Here is a 17826-nt window from a genome sequence, read left to right on the forward strand (position 1 = left end):
CGGCAGCCAACCATGTGGCACTTTGAGAGGCACCACTCGCATATGGACCTTACAAAGGATCTGGGGCATCTTTTATACAGAAAAGTGTTCTTTGGAAGATGGAAAGAAAAGGATTTTCTAAAGGTTTAATAAGGAAAGTGGGGCAGGCACAGCTGGTCGGCAGGTGGTCTCCTCGCCCATGAAAACAGCTCGGACCCAGGGGTGCAGCCTCTGCGCCAACACTGACCAGCCCCCAGCAATTACTGGGGTCTGTTTTGAACTACTTGTATTCAACACCTGGGACTGAAGAAGCAGCAGGAAAACAAACTATTACAGTATAGTTAGAAAACAATGAGAGCAAGTCGGACCCCTGTCTCTTTGAGATTTAGGATCTCACCTACTCGTGTATGGAAGGTTGTGGGTGATCAAGAAAATAGCACGTGAACTCAATACTCCTTAAAAACACTCTCCCATGGTTTAAATAATTACAGTTATGAGTTGAGCATATGCAAAGGTTGTGCTTTTCAAGTAATAATGTAAATAATTACAATCCTTTCGGATTTAAAGTCAGACGATACACTTAAGTCCCCATTATACAGAGACTTATAAAACTGCAGATCTTTTGCAGTTTTATTCACCTTTTTGCAAATCAAATTTTTCCACAAAAATGTTTTCTTAATCTTTGTAATAAAAATAAATCTAATGTTGTTGTTAAAATTAAACACTTTATTGCATGTACTTCATAAACATAAAATACTTATTTAACATCAGAAATACTTATTTACTTACTATAGCTTCATTTATAACGGTTCTGCCACTGCTCATGGCAATTTCACATACATATTCATAAAACAATTATGACAATCTGTATGAGTGCAAAAGGGTGAATTTGGAGTGCAAAACCTGTATCACCTTTAGGAGAGAAATGAAGTATGCTTACACGTTTTTAAATTTTTGATTGACGTGTGTTCTTCAGGTCACACGGGTTCTTCCCTGCCGTATCGTAGGGATTCTGGAATGACCGGGTAACTATGCAGTAGCTGACAAACCCCAGCGTCTTCATGACAAGACAGTGATATCCCACAGACCCCTTTGCTAGCAGATAGGAGAGTAAAAGCCTGAAAGATGAAGAGGACTGCCAACTAAAGGCTAAACTGCACTCAGCCCTCTGAGAGGCTAGGAATGACCTGCTGACATGGACTTTGGGCAGGAGAAAACATTTGCATGCACAGGGAACTTGGCAAAAGTCGCATTAGTAATTCCACTAGGCTGGAAGTTCTGTGAGGGCAAGAACCATATTTATTAACGTTTATCAGCACATCCTCAGGCTAGCACAGTGTCTGGCACAGCACACACCAAAGGAATAAACAAACCTCTCTCCTCCCATCTGAGTCTGTATATAGCTATGTATGCATATATGGGTGTGTTGCTATGGAGATACATGAATATAAATACCTGTCTCATAAAAACCTTGCTCTAGGCTCTAGAACACTCAACTTTGCTCATGGGCAAAGCTCCAGAGAGCAGTTTCTAGGCTGTCAGCCTCACATAGAAAGCTGCTGGCTCAGGTAGTAGATGGTCATCAGCTGTGACTAGTTGGCCATCAGCTGTTACCGGTTAGCCATTGGCCACTGATACAACTGCCATGGCTGAGCTAGCAAGGGGCAGAGTGTGGATTGCGGATAGTGTGGCTCCTGCTTCCTATGTCTCCAACCCAGCCGCCAGCGAGAACACAGTGGTGTGACTCCCCTATCTGTGGCTCTGTGGGTGTTCCTTTTTGGCTTAACCATATCCTGCGTTCTTACATGGGGAGCGGGACCAGAGATCCCGCCTGACACCCTGCATGACAGGCACTAAACCTCAAACAAAGGAAGTGGTTTTCCCTTTCTTGCTCTTCACCAAATTACATTTTGAAAAGTTGTAAATGTGTAAAATGGTGAGTTGCAACCCTCTTTCTATGCAACTGCTTAATGCTCTAATGCCACGCTTCACTCACCTCATAAATAATTGCCTGTGAACACATGAATGAGCATGAGCCTTTCTGTCTTGCAGACTTTCTTCTAAAGAGTTGTAGAATCACATCCTATAAAGACTTCTGTGAACGCAAGCCCCGTAAGAAACTCTGCACATCTGCGATAAAGTATTTGACCTGGGGGCCTACGGATGTAAAATACACGTGAGTGCCCGCATTGTATGCCAATCAGCCCCGCCTCAGCTGCCTCTGTGACCCCACTGAATTTCCAGCCCCTTCCTTTTGTTTGACCAGGCCAAGGCAGAACACATCTCCTGCACCAAGTCTAACGGCCCAGCTCCATTCCTAGATTTTTGCTAGTATTTTAGTCTTTATAGATGCAGGGAGAGACAGAAGAGTCACGTGTTAGATGGCTGACTGGCTGCAATGGAGGTTGGACTGGTAGGGGCTGGAGTGGAAAAAATAGAACCAAGACATAAGTATGTGACAGGAGTTTGTGATTGCACTTGGGAGGTGAGGGAGAAGGGATCAAGGGCCATGCCCAGGTCATTCATGCAGTGTCATGTGGGCACCTTTGTCTAGTATAGTATTGGGTGACTTTATTCTTCCATGCAACTAACAGTCGAAGTTTTTCTACTATCAGCTGTTTCCTCAGTTGATAAAATGACAGTGGTGAAGAGAATGGACCTGGATGATCAGATCGGCCACCAGCCGAGCTGTGTGACCTTAGGCAGGTGAATTAACTTTCTGGCCCTCCATCTCCTCACCTGGGAAGCATAATCATGCCTAGCTCATGTGGATGCTGTGAGAATTAAGTGAATTACCAAATGGAGTTTTAGTTTGGTGGTTTGGCGCACTCCCTAAATAAGTCCTAGCTATCACTGAAATTACCTTTCCTACCTTCCTGTTCTTTATGTTCTTCCTAAGAGCTGATGAGTGGAAATGAAAAAGGCAGGCGTGACATGCTCAAAACCAGAGTATAAATATAAAAGGCTTACTGGGTCTGCTAATTTCTCTAAGACAAGGAGCTGAGTAATTGGCCTTTGTAACTGGAGCCAAGTAGATGGATCCATAAAACTGTAAACTGGTTGAGAATAGTATGTGACTCACAAATACAATGTCTGCAAAATGGATTTAGTATCCACAGAAAAACCATGATATTCTTCAAGAGCGCAGACTATTAGTTACATGCTCACTGACGTTTAGCTTAACAGATGATTCAAGCGTTTACTCCTTTTTTGTGTGAGAACAGTGAGAGGAGTATTTTCTAAGGAGCATTTGCACACTAACTAATGCAGAAGTCTTTGGCACAGAGCTTAATGTCCACTGGAGAAGGACCCGCTTCGCTCGTCCTGCGTGTTTAAGACCAGCCTCGACTGTAAGCTTCCAACAAGGTGATTCGCATACAATCCACCAGCGATGCAGAGTATCTTGGTGATGCAGTTCTCGTCTCTTTACGTTGTGTAAAAAGTCATCCTTTCAACAACCACTTTTCCAATTACGTTGATTCCTGTGTTTCTTACAGGGCACTTTTACCACATGACAACAGACAGGTAAATAATCCGTAAGGCGCAAAGCCTTATACAGACGAAAAGCTCCTTTCATTACTGACGGTAGAGCTGTGAACTGACGCTGTTTCACGGCCTGGACGCACCGCCTTCCCACGACACGGGCCGGGCGCCTCTGAGGGTCCACGTGACCGGTGGCTAAGGTAGAGCCGAGTAAGCGGCGGCGGATTCGGCCGCCGTGCCTCAGTTTCCTCGCCCAGCTTCCTTCCCGCACCGACTGCGCAGCCGAACGCCCGACAGGCAGGAGCGAGCGGCCTCTCCCAGTCTCCTTCCGCGCGCCCCCCTTGGGCTCAGCGAAAGTCGTTCGGGCCTCCGCTGCTGCGCTAGGAGTCGGACCTGCGCGAGCTTTCTGGGGGAGGCCGCGGGACGTGCTGGGCGAGCGACCGTTCGGCTTGCCGCCGCGCACACCCCGGTTGCTAGGAGAAAAACGCCGGTGCCGCGGGGACTGCCGCGGGGCATGCCGGGCCAGCGATCGCTCGGCCCTCCGCTGCTCGCGCCTGCCGGTTGCTAGGAGTCGAGGTCGCGCAGGCACGGTGGGCCCGCCGCGGGGCATGCCGGTCCAACGATCGCTCGACCCTCGGCTGCTCTCGCCTGCCGGTTGCTAGGAGTCGGCGACGCCGGCCCGGCTAAGGCAGCGTTGTCGCCGGGTGTCTCCCCCGTGTCGCGCTTGGTGCGCGGAGCGCAGCTGGCCTCCCGGGCCTCCGAGTGGCGATGGAGCCCGGAAAGGTGGGTGCACACGGGCTATGCGTCGTTCCGGGTGCGGGGCGGACTCTGCGGGAAGTTTTCGGAACTTGGTTAGCTGGTCCTGTCCCCCCAGTGTCTTGTCGCGGAGGGGCCCTGGGTCCGGGCCGGACTCCCATCCGTGACGCGCCAGGGGCAGAGGGCGGACGTCGCGGCGTCCCGTTACCGCGGGGCGCTGAGGCGCGGGGTCTCGGGCCGGCCGTGGGTACGGTTTCACAGGCCGTGGAAGATTTACACGCCTCCTCCCGCCCGCCACTTACCGGTAAGGCCACGGGCTTCCAGGCCTCTGTCATCGTTACCGTTGCCGTTCATTTTCGTAAGTTATTGTGCAACTTAAGATTTCTGTGACTTGTTCACAGGTTGATTGTTTAAGATTGAAAACCACCAAACACTGTAATATGATTATATAAGCAGGATTCGCTGCGGAACCAAGCAGTGTGATTGGACCAATAGTGTCTGTTGTGGGTCTTTTTTCAGTCATTAACTTTGACATTTGATCGTCTCTTCCAAAGTGAATACTCAAGTCTACCTTCACTTCTAGGCCACTTTCTAGTATTATTTCTGTATCTCCTCGTTCTTACTTCATTCTCTCTTTTTTGAACTCTGATTCAGTCTCCTCTTAGATGTTGAGCTCATGGCACATATTTGCCATCTGTCTGTTTCTCTCTATTTCAATCTGTATAAAGTTCTCCAACTTTATGTTTCGCTTCATCTACTTAAATGTTCTACTTTTATTAATTTTAAGAATTCTTGTTCTCATTGCTCCTTTTATAGCATGTTTTAACTTGTGCTTATACTATTTAAAAAATCTTTTTGAGGATATAACACATGCCTTTTTTAAAATAAAATAACGGTTTCTCTTTATTTTCTTGGGTCGTTTTCTTTTATGGTTATTTTCACTATTTGTTTGTCTTGATTCTTTTCTTTCTTATGTTAGTTTTTCTCAAATGCCTGATTGACGTTTCATATTTATGACTGAAGTAGAGGATTAGCTGAAGTAAGTTTTTTGAGGAGCAAGGGACTGGGCACTGACAGGCCACACAGACAGACATGGGTAAGTGAGGAGTGTAGTGTGTGTTACCTGTGCTTAGCCTGAGCCTTGAAGCAACGTGTCCATTTACATTATTAAGTCGCCAAAGGAACCCATTCTATAATCATCTGTAGGTAACTTTAGAATGGTGAATGTTTTTAAAATCTGTATTTCTATTACTTTTTATTCTGATAGATAGACAGTAATTTCTTGCACATCACGACCAGTTGCCATTGACTAAAATGGCCTAATGAAAAAGCAGCTTATTAGAGCTTACAAAATTGGTTATTTTAAACTTCCAACTTTATACTTTTCTTTTCAGAGAAGAACCAAAGATGACACTTGGAAAGCAGATGACCTCAGAAGGCACCTTTGGGTAATGTATTTTAAAGGTGTGAGCTGGGTTCCAGTTGGACCCTGGGTGGCTTTTTTTGGGACAGTTTTACCTGGTTCTCAGCATTGTCCAACGTTGCTTCCATGTGGCTCGTTTCAGAGGCATTTTTGACTCAGAGGTAAAGTCATGTGGCCAGTAGCTCTGGGGCCCTCCTGAAATAGGGTTTCCTAGCCCAGCAAGCATGTCACCAGCTCACTTGGGTTTCCACTGTGGTTCAGGGCTTGGCCTAGTACCCACTCGTGCACGGCGCGCGCATGTGTGTTTATGTGTGTGCGTATGTGTGTGGTCTTTGGTGTTCGTATGTGCATCTCTGTGTATGCGTATGCACATGTGTGTCTGGTCTGTAAGCGGGTGTGGAGGGAAGTTTGGGGGTTGAGATGGAGACTTCCTGAGAGTTTTCTAACGAGGGTCCTTGTTCTTTGAGGGGACCCGGTGGTTAGGGTCTCTGGGACTTGATGACACAGCTTCAGACCCCCTTTCTAATCCATGTGGTATGTTAGATTTGATCTGACAACGCGCGTGAATGTCTTGTAAGTGGGTGCCAGTCTCCAGTCCCGAAATGCTGAGTGGCTCCGCCTGCCGTCGGTTTGGAGACTTGGTCCAGGCCCTTCTTGCTGGGGAGGAAGCCAGTGTTTTAAGGTCCCTGTGAGGGCGACGCTCATGTCCCGAAACCCGTTTCTTTGTCTTTCAGGCTGCACAGTCAGGAAGTCCCAAGGAAGAAAAGAAGCACAGAGGAAAGAAGCTGCATAAGGAGCCGGAAATCGGCCTCCCTGAACACCCAGAGCAGAAGCACAGGGACCCCGACCCCCAGTACAGAGAGAGAGTGGCTGAGAGGGACGGCAACACCTGCAGGGAGGCTGCTCGCGGGGAGAGAGACAGAGAGAAGCCACGGGAGAGGAGGCGGGACGCCAGGGACTGGGACAGAGGGAGGCTTCTCGAGAAGTCCCGAGAACAGGATGCAGACAAGCCTCAGAATCGAGGCAAAGACCGGGAGAAGGACCGAGACCGCCAGGCGCGCAAGGAGCAGCCCAGGCCCGCGGGCGCACACCGCGACGTGCTGGGCGGGGCGGGGCAGGAGCAGGAGCGCAGCAGGCGCGCAGGTGCGTGTCCCCGCGGGGTCTGTGCCCCCATCTCCCAGGGGCTCCAGGTGCCGGCGCGTCTGCGGTGCCCGCGCCCCACTTTGTTTTCTCTCTTGCTTTTCATGCCGGTTTAGCTCTGCGTTTAGTTACACCCCGTTGTCCGTGTGTGTGCTTTTCACCGTTGTCTCCTTTTGACATTTTTAAAACTCATTTCAGTGAATGGAAGGAATAACAACTTTCTAGGGAGAGCTTTACTGCTAAAACTTATTTCTTATTGTGCCATTGTGATGATCTTTTTAGTTTAGTTTAGATTTTAGAACTTTCCAACCTTAGGGTTGTAGAACGTGTTCTAATTGGAGAGTTTGTGTTCATATGTGTTGATGTATAAATTGTAACTCTGTACAGTGGAGACTACAGCAAGATGGTGGAAGACCTTTTGATGTGCTCAAGTTTGGGAATGTTACAATTATGTTTTATTTTTGTAGTGAGTAAAGGAAGAACTGAAGACAAGGAAAGGCGAGATGAAGACTCTGAAAGAGGAGATGAAGAGAGAGAAAGAAGATACCGAGAAAGAAAGGTATGCAGACCACAGCCCCAAATCCTGAAAGCAGGGGCATTGTTGGAAAGTTTTGTAACAGTTCAGGGCCTGAGAAAGTTCTCAAGCCTCTGTGTAGTCAGGTATGCTTCCTCTCACTGGCAAGTGTGTCTCATTCCAACAGTAATAGTCGATTATTTTGGAAAATTTCAAAAATACAAACAAATACGGAGAAGGAAATAAGAACAAGTCCCCACCCACAGTAATGTTCAGGTAGAAACTGTACTCAGGACAGAGCAGCGGCTGTTGACCCAGCTCTCCCATCGCATGGGTACCTGTCCCCAGGAGGCACTGCGTGGGGACTCGCGCATCCACAGGCCCTGGCACCTCCCCACATACTGAGGGATGACTGTAGTGCTGCATGTGTGTGCATGTGTATGTACAGCAAGCTTTTTTTCTTAAGTTAGGTTATGCCTGTTCTATAAACTGTTTACATTTTGAGTGTTTTTCTAAGTTACCTTCCCCATAATGTTATGTCAGTACGTTCAGAGACATGGTGCCATGGTATTTTGGACACTTCGGTTGCTTCTAAGGTCTTTGATTGTAAAACCCCCAGGGGAGTGAACGTGCCATGTTGACACCTGCTTATTTCCTCGCGACCAGCTGTGGGGGTGGCCTGGCTTGGTCAGAGCCACTGTGCGCAGAGCTGTCGTCACGTGTCGTTGGGGGTTTTCCCCTGTCCTCTGGCAGTGTCCTCACCATCATCACAGCTACTGCTCTTCGCTGACGTGATTCTGAAGGAGGGGTGATGGGAGCATTTTGTGGGCGTTCGCTGTGCTGCTGTCGGTCACCGCTGTGTGCGTTTGCATCCTTTCTCTCAGACTCTTAGTTACTTAAGAGGACTTTGAAGGTTGGCCCTGCTAGTCGTTGAGGTTGTTGCTTCTTGTTTGGTTTGAGTTTTACTTGTGGAATCTCCATGTTCTAAGTAAGGTTGAAATTATGAAGCAGTCCTGTTTGTCTTTCATCTTTCCGTTGATGTCATGCTCAGAAGCTCCTTCTCCACGCCAATGTTCTGTATTTTGTTCTGGGGCCTCAGAATTTCTTAACATTGAAATCTTGACTCCCGTGGAGTTTGTTGACTGGCGTCAGGGGTTTCTCAGCATTCTTTTCCTGGGGAGATGAGCAGATGGAGGGTCGGGCCATGCACAGGAGGCATGGAGGCTGAAGCACAGGGTGCTGAGATGGGGAGGGTCCAGGACATGCGAACCCTGCATGGTAGAGGGGTATCTAGGCGTCACCGACAGGGCGTGAACTGAGGGGACCTTAACAAAGGCCAGGACTGTGCGGTCATGGGGTTCTGTGAGGCTGCTGATGGCGCTCGGGAATGGAGGGTGGGCACCACTGACCACCTGCCCTGCAGGTCAGCAGCACGCCACTATGTGACGGCGTCACCCGTTGTTACTGAGCACAGCGACTTGGGGTACACACATGACAAAATGATGGTGCCGGATTTAAGATTCTCCCTGTGGGTGGGTGTAGGTGTGTGAAACGCCAAGGGGCAGGAGCCCGCTGGGACATGTTAGGAAGTGTATAGTGCCCTGCCACGGACGTCACACATGTGTCACAGCAGCGGCTTGCGTGTTGGTGGAGCTCAGGATGCGTAGGAGTTGGAGAGAGGGCGACAATGACAAGGACGAGGCTGGAGCGGAGAGGAGGGGCCAGGCTGGGCAGGGCTCTGTTTGCCCCGCTGAGGAATAGGGGTGTTGTCCTCAGCAGGCGAGCGCAGTGGTCATTAGGGCTGGGTGGCCTGCAGCGTCCCCAGTGGAGCAGTGGGGGGTCCCTGTCCAGAACACATGGTCAAAGCACGTTTTTAGGACGGCACCCCAGCAGGATAGAGGACTGCGCGGCAGGGGCAGGTCTGCAGCTCTTCTCACCGTTGTCGTAACGTGTGTAAAAGCCGCGCTCCGTGTGTCACATGCTCACGTTGTTTCAATGTCGCTTCACAGTTGCAGTATGGTGACAGCCAAGACAATCCTCTTAAGTATTGGCTTTATAAAGAAGAAGGTGAAAGGAGGCACAGGAAGCAGAAAGAAGCAAACCGAGAAAAGAAACATCGAGAAGAAAGCAGCACAAGGGGAAAAAGAGAGAAGTATTCAAAAGGAAAAAATAATTCGTTCTCTGACAAGGCAGGGGAAGAAAGACGCAAAGAAAAACGACATAAAGAGGCTTTTCATTTTGATGACGAGAGGCACCGAAGGAGCCTGGATAAAAAAGACAGGTCGTCGAAGGAAGAGCATAAGAAACGGGAACCCAAGGTACCGTTTCTGACGCTTGTTGCCTGTGTAGCCTTCCCAAGGGCCACACTCCTGGAGGGGGTCTGTCTAAATGCAGCCAGATGGTAACCGTTGGTGCCTGAAATCAGCACCTTGGTACCGTGATTCGGGTCTGGGTTGTGTGATCACTGCACAGAGATCTCCGATCTTCTGGGAAGTGTGAGCTGAATCTGATTATAGGGCGACTACTTTTATTACAGACTGAGAAGTCTGCCATAAAACTTTCCAATTGAACGTTAAAGAGGAAGCTGACATTTTTTAAAGTGGAGGTTAAGTGAATTGTTTAGCAAAATGTTTCAACCAGAATTGGTAGTATAAGTTTGCAAAACAAAGCAAAACAGAACACCCACAGAAAGACTGCTGATTGCAAAGGGTCTGCTTTCCTCCCACGCACGCGGACGGAATTGCTGTGCCTGTTTAGTGTCCCCTGCCCTCATTTTAGTGCCTCCTGTTTTCCTGTGGAGCTTTTTGCTGCGCTGGTTTTCCACTCTGACCTGACTGCGACTTCCTCCTCCTGCCTCTTGGTGGCGCTCTCTCCTGAGGGGCAGCAGGGCTGTGGCTGGTGCCTGCCCACCACTGCGTGGGTTTGTCTTTAACACAAATGCTCCTCAGTAAACAGGTGCACACTTCTGCGCCAGGAAAGGTCTTCTGTCTGCTGACAAACTGCCTTTTTCAGATTAATTGTTTCATATTTACTGAGTGCCACTGTGAGAGCCACTACTGTAGGTGATAAGGACACAGTTGTGAAGAACAGGCTTTGTTTTCGTGGTGCGTATACTTTGTTGGGGAAGCTGTGCGACAAGGAAATAAACGAATGAGTACAGAGTGCCACGTCAGGAGTGGGTAGTGAGCATTATGGAATTCACGTCCTCTGCACTGACATCGAGGCCCTCAAACTCTACTTTCCAGCTTAATGCTGTGTGAGCTGCTTAGTTGCTGTGGTGGCTGATGTCAGCGGGGTGCTGTGAGCTTCAGGCTGGGACAGCACCCAGGTCTGCTGGCCGCCTCAGTCACTGCTCCCTGCCCTGTCATTTTGGTTTTGTGTGTCTCATTGAGTGCCCCCTCCAGCTTTCGGTTAGATAGAGAAGTGACTCCGCATGGCACATGCAGCAGTGTCTCCTGAAGGCACTGACCAAAGGACTTGGTCAGAAAGACTTGCTGGTGACCCTACGTCTGCTGAGTGTGGGTCAGGCTCCTCGGGAAGTGATATGTCGCATCTTCCTGATGCCGTTTCCAGCCCAGGCCACCCCAAACCCGCCCACGAGGCCGGGAAACAAGGCGCTAAGCTCAGGCCCCAGCTCTGCCAGATGCTGGGTGACCGCCTCCCCAGTGTGCTCAGAGGGTGGAATCACTGGTCCTCACTGGGCGAGTCACCTGGCCGCCTGCAGCCTGAGCAGCCCTCACGTCCCAGGGCAAGGTCCCTCCAGGGCACGGTCTTTTCCTCTTAGGATTGAGTCTTCTAATGAGCTTGGTTACCTTTTCTCCTTCTTTATGTCCGGATAGCCACCAAATCGTAATTGTTTCCTACCCAGCACTCCAGATTGAGTTCTTTTTCCATTCCAATCTGTTTTATAGACTGATGCCAGACCGTTCTTCCTGTGAAATGTGTAATTATACTTTTTTCTAATTAATTTTAAATGATTTTTAAATACAGGAAGAATGCAAACAATTACTCACGATCCCAGACTCAGGTAATCCGCTTATATCACGTGTGTACATGCTTGCAGTCTTTTTTCCCGTCCGTAAATGAACTTTTTAAAGTGCAAATTTGGAAACAAGCTGTTTTTTTCTTTTTATTCTGGGAAATGCGTTTTCATGGCGGTCTGGTGTCCTGCCCTGCCCTGTGTTCATAACCTCATTTACTTCATAGTAGCCTAATAGTGAGTACTCAGGTCACTGGCATGTTTTGGTACCATAAATTATTCTGAGGAACGGCGTGAAAATCTTAATACGTGTCTTTGATCGTTCTCTAGGAATCATTTCCTAGGAGTAGGATTTGTATTTGAAAGAAAGTGAGTATTTTGGGCTCCTTTTTGGGCTTTTGGTCCGTGTATGTCACCCTCCAGACTGACCTTTCCTGGTGGTGAGTGAAGCTGCATTCCTCTGCCCTGGGCTTCGGGGTAAATCCCAGGTCTGCAGCCTTTCTCGTGCTGGGCAGGCACCGCCCCTGCTGCCAGGGTCCTTGGTGGGTGGGGGGGGGGGGAGCCCGGCCTGGCCGCACCTCCCCAGGCCCACTTCCTGCCAGCGCTCACTCAGCCCGTGTGTATTTACACAACCTAAGGGTCTTTTTTTTACTAAAAACCCACTTAATTTAAGAGCAGATTGTTTAATTTCTTTTCTGCAGGTACATAGATCTGTGACATAGCCATATTCCATAAGTTTAAAAGTTTATAATTTTAAAACTGAAAGAAACTAGTCATATTTATCTGAAAACAATCTGAAATTGATGACTATAAATTTCTTTTGTTACTGAGGTAATATGTAATCACCTCTGAGTATACCTTCATTCATCTCCCTTACATAAATTACCTAATTAACATAACTACCAGTAAAAACAGTCATTTTAAGAGATGCCTGTAGGGTCACTGCTGCTGCTAAGTTTTGAGTCCATGCGTGTTGTGCAGAGTTTACCAATACCGGTTGATTCATTATGGTATGCTGATGAATGGTTATGGAAATGTTTTTGTTTGACAGAATGGTGAGCACAGGAACCGAGGTGGAAGTTCAAAGAGAGACGGGACTGGCAGCCAGTAAGGAATATGCGTCCTTCGGTTGGCTGTTACGTAACAGTTCTTATAGAATGCTTTAAAGGGAGTTTTTCTTGTTGGGCCTAATTATAGCCAGTAAATGAAAATGAATTATATGTCATTTACTCCAATGTTTTATTTTGTCAGTGTTGATTTAAAACTAACTATGCTTTTGATTGTATTTGCTTTGTAGACATGCGGAGAGTTTAATAAGGAATAATGGAAAAGATGAAGACTCAAGAAGGAAGGTAAGACACTTGACATCAACTTTCCTGTGCAATATGGTGACTTGTCACCTCGGTGTCGTTTCCCCGGAAAGGGGAGCCTGAGCCAGACCTTGTTTGCAGATGGTCTGTTTGAGTGGTGATTCCTGGAGGCACATAAGAGACACACTTCAGATTAAAAGACTCAAATAGCTTGAAAGTGAATAAATGGACCTGGTGAACCATCAAACCACAACTGTAACGGCCTGACTGGATGTCCTAGTGTCAGACAAAAGTTGACTGAGACAGAGAGTGTAGCGAGAGGTAGAGAGATGTGTTGCAATGATGAAGTCATGAAGTTGGCAGGAAGCGGCAACACTGAGAAATGAATACGCCCTAACAAAAGAGCCCCAAAATACAAGAAGCAGACCCGACAGAATAAAAGGGAGCAGTCTCCGTAGCGAAGGAGACTTTAGCACCCCTGTCACTAATGGCACAGCAGTGGCACTTCATGCTAACAAAGTAGACAGCTCAGATGAAGGGACAAGTTCCTGGAAGTTGTGAATTATTGAAACTGCCTCAAGAAGAAATGCAACGTTTGAGCAGACCTCTGCTCAGTAAAGACATCTGCGTTAGTATTAAAACCCTCCCCACAAAGAGGCCCAGGCCATATGTCGTCCCTGAGCCATATTCCCAAAGAGTTGTTCGTACTCACACTCATAGTGCCCCCTCAGGGGTTTGTGTTGGGTTCTGATTCTGGGTGTGTGCACGTGTGCACTGAGACTCACGCCTGCTGCTCTTTTCACCGAGTGGATCAACGTTTCCAGCCTTTTATCTTTGTGCCGTCTTCGTAATTACCCTCTGAACAGTCTCCATAATGATCGTTTAATAACTATCAAATGGTGTAGTGTGGTGTGATAATTATCATCCAAGCGTCCTCCTAGTTCCTTGTTTTGTTATCATAGATGAGGTGGCCAGCAGATTTTGGCTTCTGTTATTTCTAAAGAATAATTTTTTTCTTTCTTTGATCGTTCCCTGAAACCCGTGTCCCTTTGACATTTTGTGCCATATTTTAATGTCTCTTTATTTCACACCCATGCCCACAGACACAGAACTTGACATAAATTAGGTTGCACAGCATGCATTGTTTTCATGTGGGCATGTTTTATTCATTTACTTCCTACCTGACTGCAGCCACACCTAAGGAAAACAGTTAGCCTGATACACATTTCTTCCCATATAATCTTTTTTCTCACGTCATTGACGTATGTTTGGTTTTTCAATGCCTTTTTTCTGTTATACACATATAATGTGTTTCCCAACTCGTTGTGGAAATCCCTTCATTTCTAATGACACAGATCTCGCATATTTTCTGTAGATAAATTTGTTGAAGTGGAGTTATTGGACAAAAATACATAATTTTAAAAAACATTTTCCTTATGTTATCCAAAATTTTTATAAGCTCTCAGCATTTTCCACTAGAATTATAACGTGAGCCACATTTATAATTTTAGATTTTCTAGCAGTCACGTTAGAAAACTAAAAAAGAAACAAAATCAATTTAATAGCATTATATAATCCAATATTTCTTAAACATTGTTCTTTGAACATGGAATCGATAAAAGAAACTCCCAACGAGACATTTTACACTCTTTTTTTCACCAAAGGAGCAAACTGTGTGGCCCCTTTGCCCCTAAGGAGTGCAGAGTGACAGTGAAGCACACTGGACAGCTGGCTGTGACTGTCCCTGGGGCTCATGCTGTGTAGCGCCATCGTGGGGCTGTCTGGGTTGGCTCTTCCCTTGTAGATGCCTGGAGAGCCTCCAGCACACCAGGATCATTTTCTGGGCACAAGGAAAACTCTTCATTTTCTTCATGGGAATCCCCTGTGCTGTCCCCAGTTTTATGCACCAACTAGTTTGGGACAGTGATGTCTAAGAGCTGTGCCTTCCTCCCCCAGTGTCCACGGCAGGGACCATCATCAGCCTCCCGTGCTGGTGCAGTACCATTTTATCCGCTCCTCTCACTGGCTCTGGGAAGTAGGTACCGTGATGTGCCCATTGCTAAGATGGGAAAACCGGGGCACAGAAGTGGTTACTTGCCTAGGCCACCTTGTCTGTACACCTCAGAGCCGGTACCTGGATCCCTAACTGCTGAGGGCAGCACCTCCATGGGAGGAGAGGGTGGGCTGTGTGGGTGCCCTTAGACCCCCTGCTGGCTGACGCTGCTGTGCTCTGTCCTCCAGCACAGCCGTGACGAGGTCTCCTCAGCGTGGCCAGAGACTCAGAGGCAAGGATGTCAAGAAACTGAGGTGAGGTGAGTGTGTGCTGGCCACACTCACGTTCTCTCGTGTTTCCCTGTGCTCATTGCACACGGGTGACTGTCTCCTTTTGGACAACAGTACATTGGAATGAAGGGTGGAAAGAGGTGTTATGTGACGCATGCTCACACTGGGTTGGTCGTCGTGTGGGAGGCAGTCTGGGTCACAGGGCAGGAAGGAGGTGACTGGCTTGCCGGGTGTGGAGCCCCCCTCCCCTCCTCATGGCAGAGCTTCAGGGGGTGGGTGGGCTGAGTGAGCAGCCGACCTGTTCACCTCTGCGTTGGATTTTCCTGGCATCCTCTTAGCCTGGAAACCTGGGATGGGCTCTCAGTTGTCCTGACAGATGGCTTAGGGTGGCCCAGACCTCCAACTGAGCACACCTCCCACTGCAGGACTTGGCAGGTCCCTCTCTTCATCCCCAGGTAGCAGGTGATGAAATTCAGGCTTGGAGGGGTTAGGTGACGCGCCGAGGGCACTCGGATTCTGAGGGGCAGGCCAGGGTTTGAGCAGCCTGCGTTCCCCTGAATGCCAAGGATGGGACATGCTGAGTAAGCCTCCGCCCCTGCAACCCCGTCGTTGATATTTCAGTCATTGGAGCATGTGACAATTCAGGCAGGACGTGGACTGACATGCGTGTCTGTTCTTGACGATGCACATGTGGGGATATGTTCAAGGGTAGCCAACGAAATAGGGAGAGACATTGCCGCAAGTTTGGGATTTATTTGTATAATACTTTTTTTTCCCTTTGGCCATTCAAGTTACAGAAATTTCTCAAAAAGGATATGTTATTAACTGTTTTCTCTTTTTGGTCATACGTATAACTTAGCAAATTCTTAAAGAATGTGAAGTTAGGTTAGCTTAGTTTCATAAATACTTACTCTTTTAAGTTAACAAGTTCAAATCAGTCTTAGAAAACACGTATTTTCCCAATCTATTTGCAAGATTCAAATGTATGATTTAATGTTTTTATGTGTTTGATTTTTACTTCTAGGAAATTGAAAAGGAAGACATTGACTTAGAAAAAGTTGGAGCTGATGAATATACAGCCGATTTTGAAGTATGTATAAAGGTTAACATTTTTCTTGGCTTAAAAATAATTTGTTCTTAAAACCAGCTTACGTATAGTTTCAATCTCTTTGGTTAAGTGACCCCTTTTGTTCATTGGTGTAACTCCTGAGCTCACTGAACTGCCTGTCTCAGTTTTCTGGTATCTCGTTTAGCTTCTTTGTGACTGCAGTCTTGAATTGTGTGTCATTTCAGTCACAGTCTCCTCTGGCTTTGAGTTTGGTTTCTGCAGACGTGCCGTCCTCTGTGTGTGCTACCCTGCTGCCTTGGTTCACGTACTTGATGGATCGTTCTGGGCCGGGGGTTGGAGGTGTGGGGCTGTTTCCTGGGTTAGGTGCCGGTTTGATCTTGACATCAGCAGCTTTTTGTTTTCAGTAGGTGGCGCTGGAGAGCAGGGTTTGGTTTTCTCTTACCTTCTCTGCTTGCACCTCTGGGGTCAGTGGGGGCCGCCCCGATGGTCCTGGAAGTTGACTCCTGGGTGACAAGTGTGGTGGGTGCCCTCACTGTGTCAGGTTGCCTCGGTCTCGGGGCACCACCACCGTGGTGGGGGGATGTGGTCGGTGGGGGTGGTGGGGTCGCAAGCCTGTCTCTTGCCGCTGGCGCCCTGTGCTGCAGCCAGGAGGCCTTAGATGTGTCTCTGCTGCAGCATCCCCTGGTTCCGCCACAGTGGGGCGGGGAGCTGGATTCTTGGCGGCAACACTGCTTCTGCCCCTTACCCTGCTTGCCCTGGCCAGCTCCTCCTCTGCTGCCCCCTCAGCTGGGGCCATGGCGGCTGTTGCACTGCGGACACCGTCCCTGTCCTTCCCCAGCCGCCCCCCATGCGTTACAGTGCCCCCACCTTCAGATGTATTGGTGCACGGACCTCTCAGGTGCACGCGTGTGTTGAGCAGAGGGATCTTTTCTGGATTATACATGTGCAATTTGTAAATGTCAGAAGAGAGAAGAAGGGGCCTTCGCCCTCCACCATGATGCTGATGGCTGTCTGATTTCGTGTGAGTGTTCTTTAAAGTCAGTTTGTCTTACAGCTTCTAAAAGCATTCTTGTTATTTGTAGGACTATGAAGACGACTTTGAAGTTTGTGATGGAGAGGATGACGAGAGCACCAGTGAGCCAGAATCTGCAGACAAAGTCGAAGAACTTCCTCTCGCCAGAAAAAGGGAGATACAGGAAATTCAAAAAGCCATTATTGCAGAAAATGAAAGGATTGGCGAGCTGTCTTCGAAGCTGCTTCAGAAGCAAGATCACGTGGGGTTTCAGCGGGACTCAGGACCAGGTACGTGCGTGAACACTCAAGGTCCGTGCTCGCCATGCTGGGGCCGACATCTAACCCGGTGACAGTCACACAGCACTTCCTGCATGTGAGGCACTGGAGGGACAGTAATAACTGAGCTAAGGATCAGGTCCCAGAGGAGCTGCAGACTGGCCGGGTGGCACCCCCAGTCCTGTCCCTCCCTGTGCCGTCCGCCTGCCTGTCTGCAGCACGCGCTCTTGTTTTTCCGAGGCCGCCGCTGTCCTGGAGTTCCCTCAAGGGAGGCTCCGAAGCATGGGCAGGTGAGCACCTTTGTGAGGTGGCACAGGGTCAGGGGCTTGGCCCGCCAGGCGTGTTTCTAAGTGAGCCTTGAGTTCCCAGCGACTTTCTTTATGAAATTTGAAGTGTTTTGGTCAGAAATTCTTGGCATCTGGTTATGATAAAGTTACTTGTAAGAAGTTTCGGGGTAAATATTTAAAAATCCCTTTAAGGGAAAAATAGGACATTCTGATAAAAAATCAATAAAAATAGCACGATACACCAAACACGACAATATTAAAATTATTATTGGATAATATGCTACTTTATCTGGTAAATCATTAGTAATTAGGG

At 48.1% G+C, this 17826-nt stretch overlaps 1 protein-coding gene across 3 annotated transcripts in view; it reads left to right on the forward strand.

Annotated features, from left to right (window-relative positions):
- The first annotated feature begins 689 nt into the window (after nucleotides 1–689).
- The window catches only part of DYNC2I1 (dynein 2 intermediate chain 1), a 39524-nt gene continuing 22387 nt past the window's right edge, over nucleotides 690–17826 (forward strand). The window contains exons 1-11 of one of the 3 annotated variants that reach the window (XM_074315017.1): nucleotides 690–4245; nucleotides 4337–4522; nucleotides 5613–5666; nucleotides 6376–6784; nucleotides 7249–7340; nucleotides 9305–9613; nucleotides 12326–12381; nucleotides 12572–12626; nucleotides 14826–14891; nucleotides 15892–15957; nucleotides 17019–17238. In XM_074315017.1, coding sequence (XP_074171118.1) covers nucleotides 4231–4245; nucleotides 4337–4522; nucleotides 5613–5666; nucleotides 6376–6784; nucleotides 7249–7340; nucleotides 9305–9613; nucleotides 12326–12381; nucleotides 12572–12626; nucleotides 14826–14891; nucleotides 15892–15957; nucleotides 17019–17238 — 1528 coding nt within the window. In that variant the 5' untranslated portion in view covers nucleotides 690–4230. The remainder of the gene's footprint in view (nucleotides 4246–4336; nucleotides 4523–5612; nucleotides 5667–6375; nucleotides 6785–7248; nucleotides 7341–9304; nucleotides 9614–12325; nucleotides 12382–12571; nucleotides 12627–14825; nucleotides 14892–15891; nucleotides 15958–17018; nucleotides 17239–17826) is intronic. The other 2 variants (XM_019742505.2, XM_074315018.1) reach the window with 2 other exon arrangements.

The sequence above is a fragment of the Rhinolophus sinicus genome, linkage group LG11 (assembly GCF_036562045.2).
Source record: "Rhinolophus sinicus isolate RSC01 linkage group LG11, ASM3656204v1, whole genome shotgun sequence".
NCBI lineage: Eukaryota > Metazoa > Chordata > Mammalia > Chiroptera > Rhinolophidae > Rhinolophus > Rhinolophus sinicus.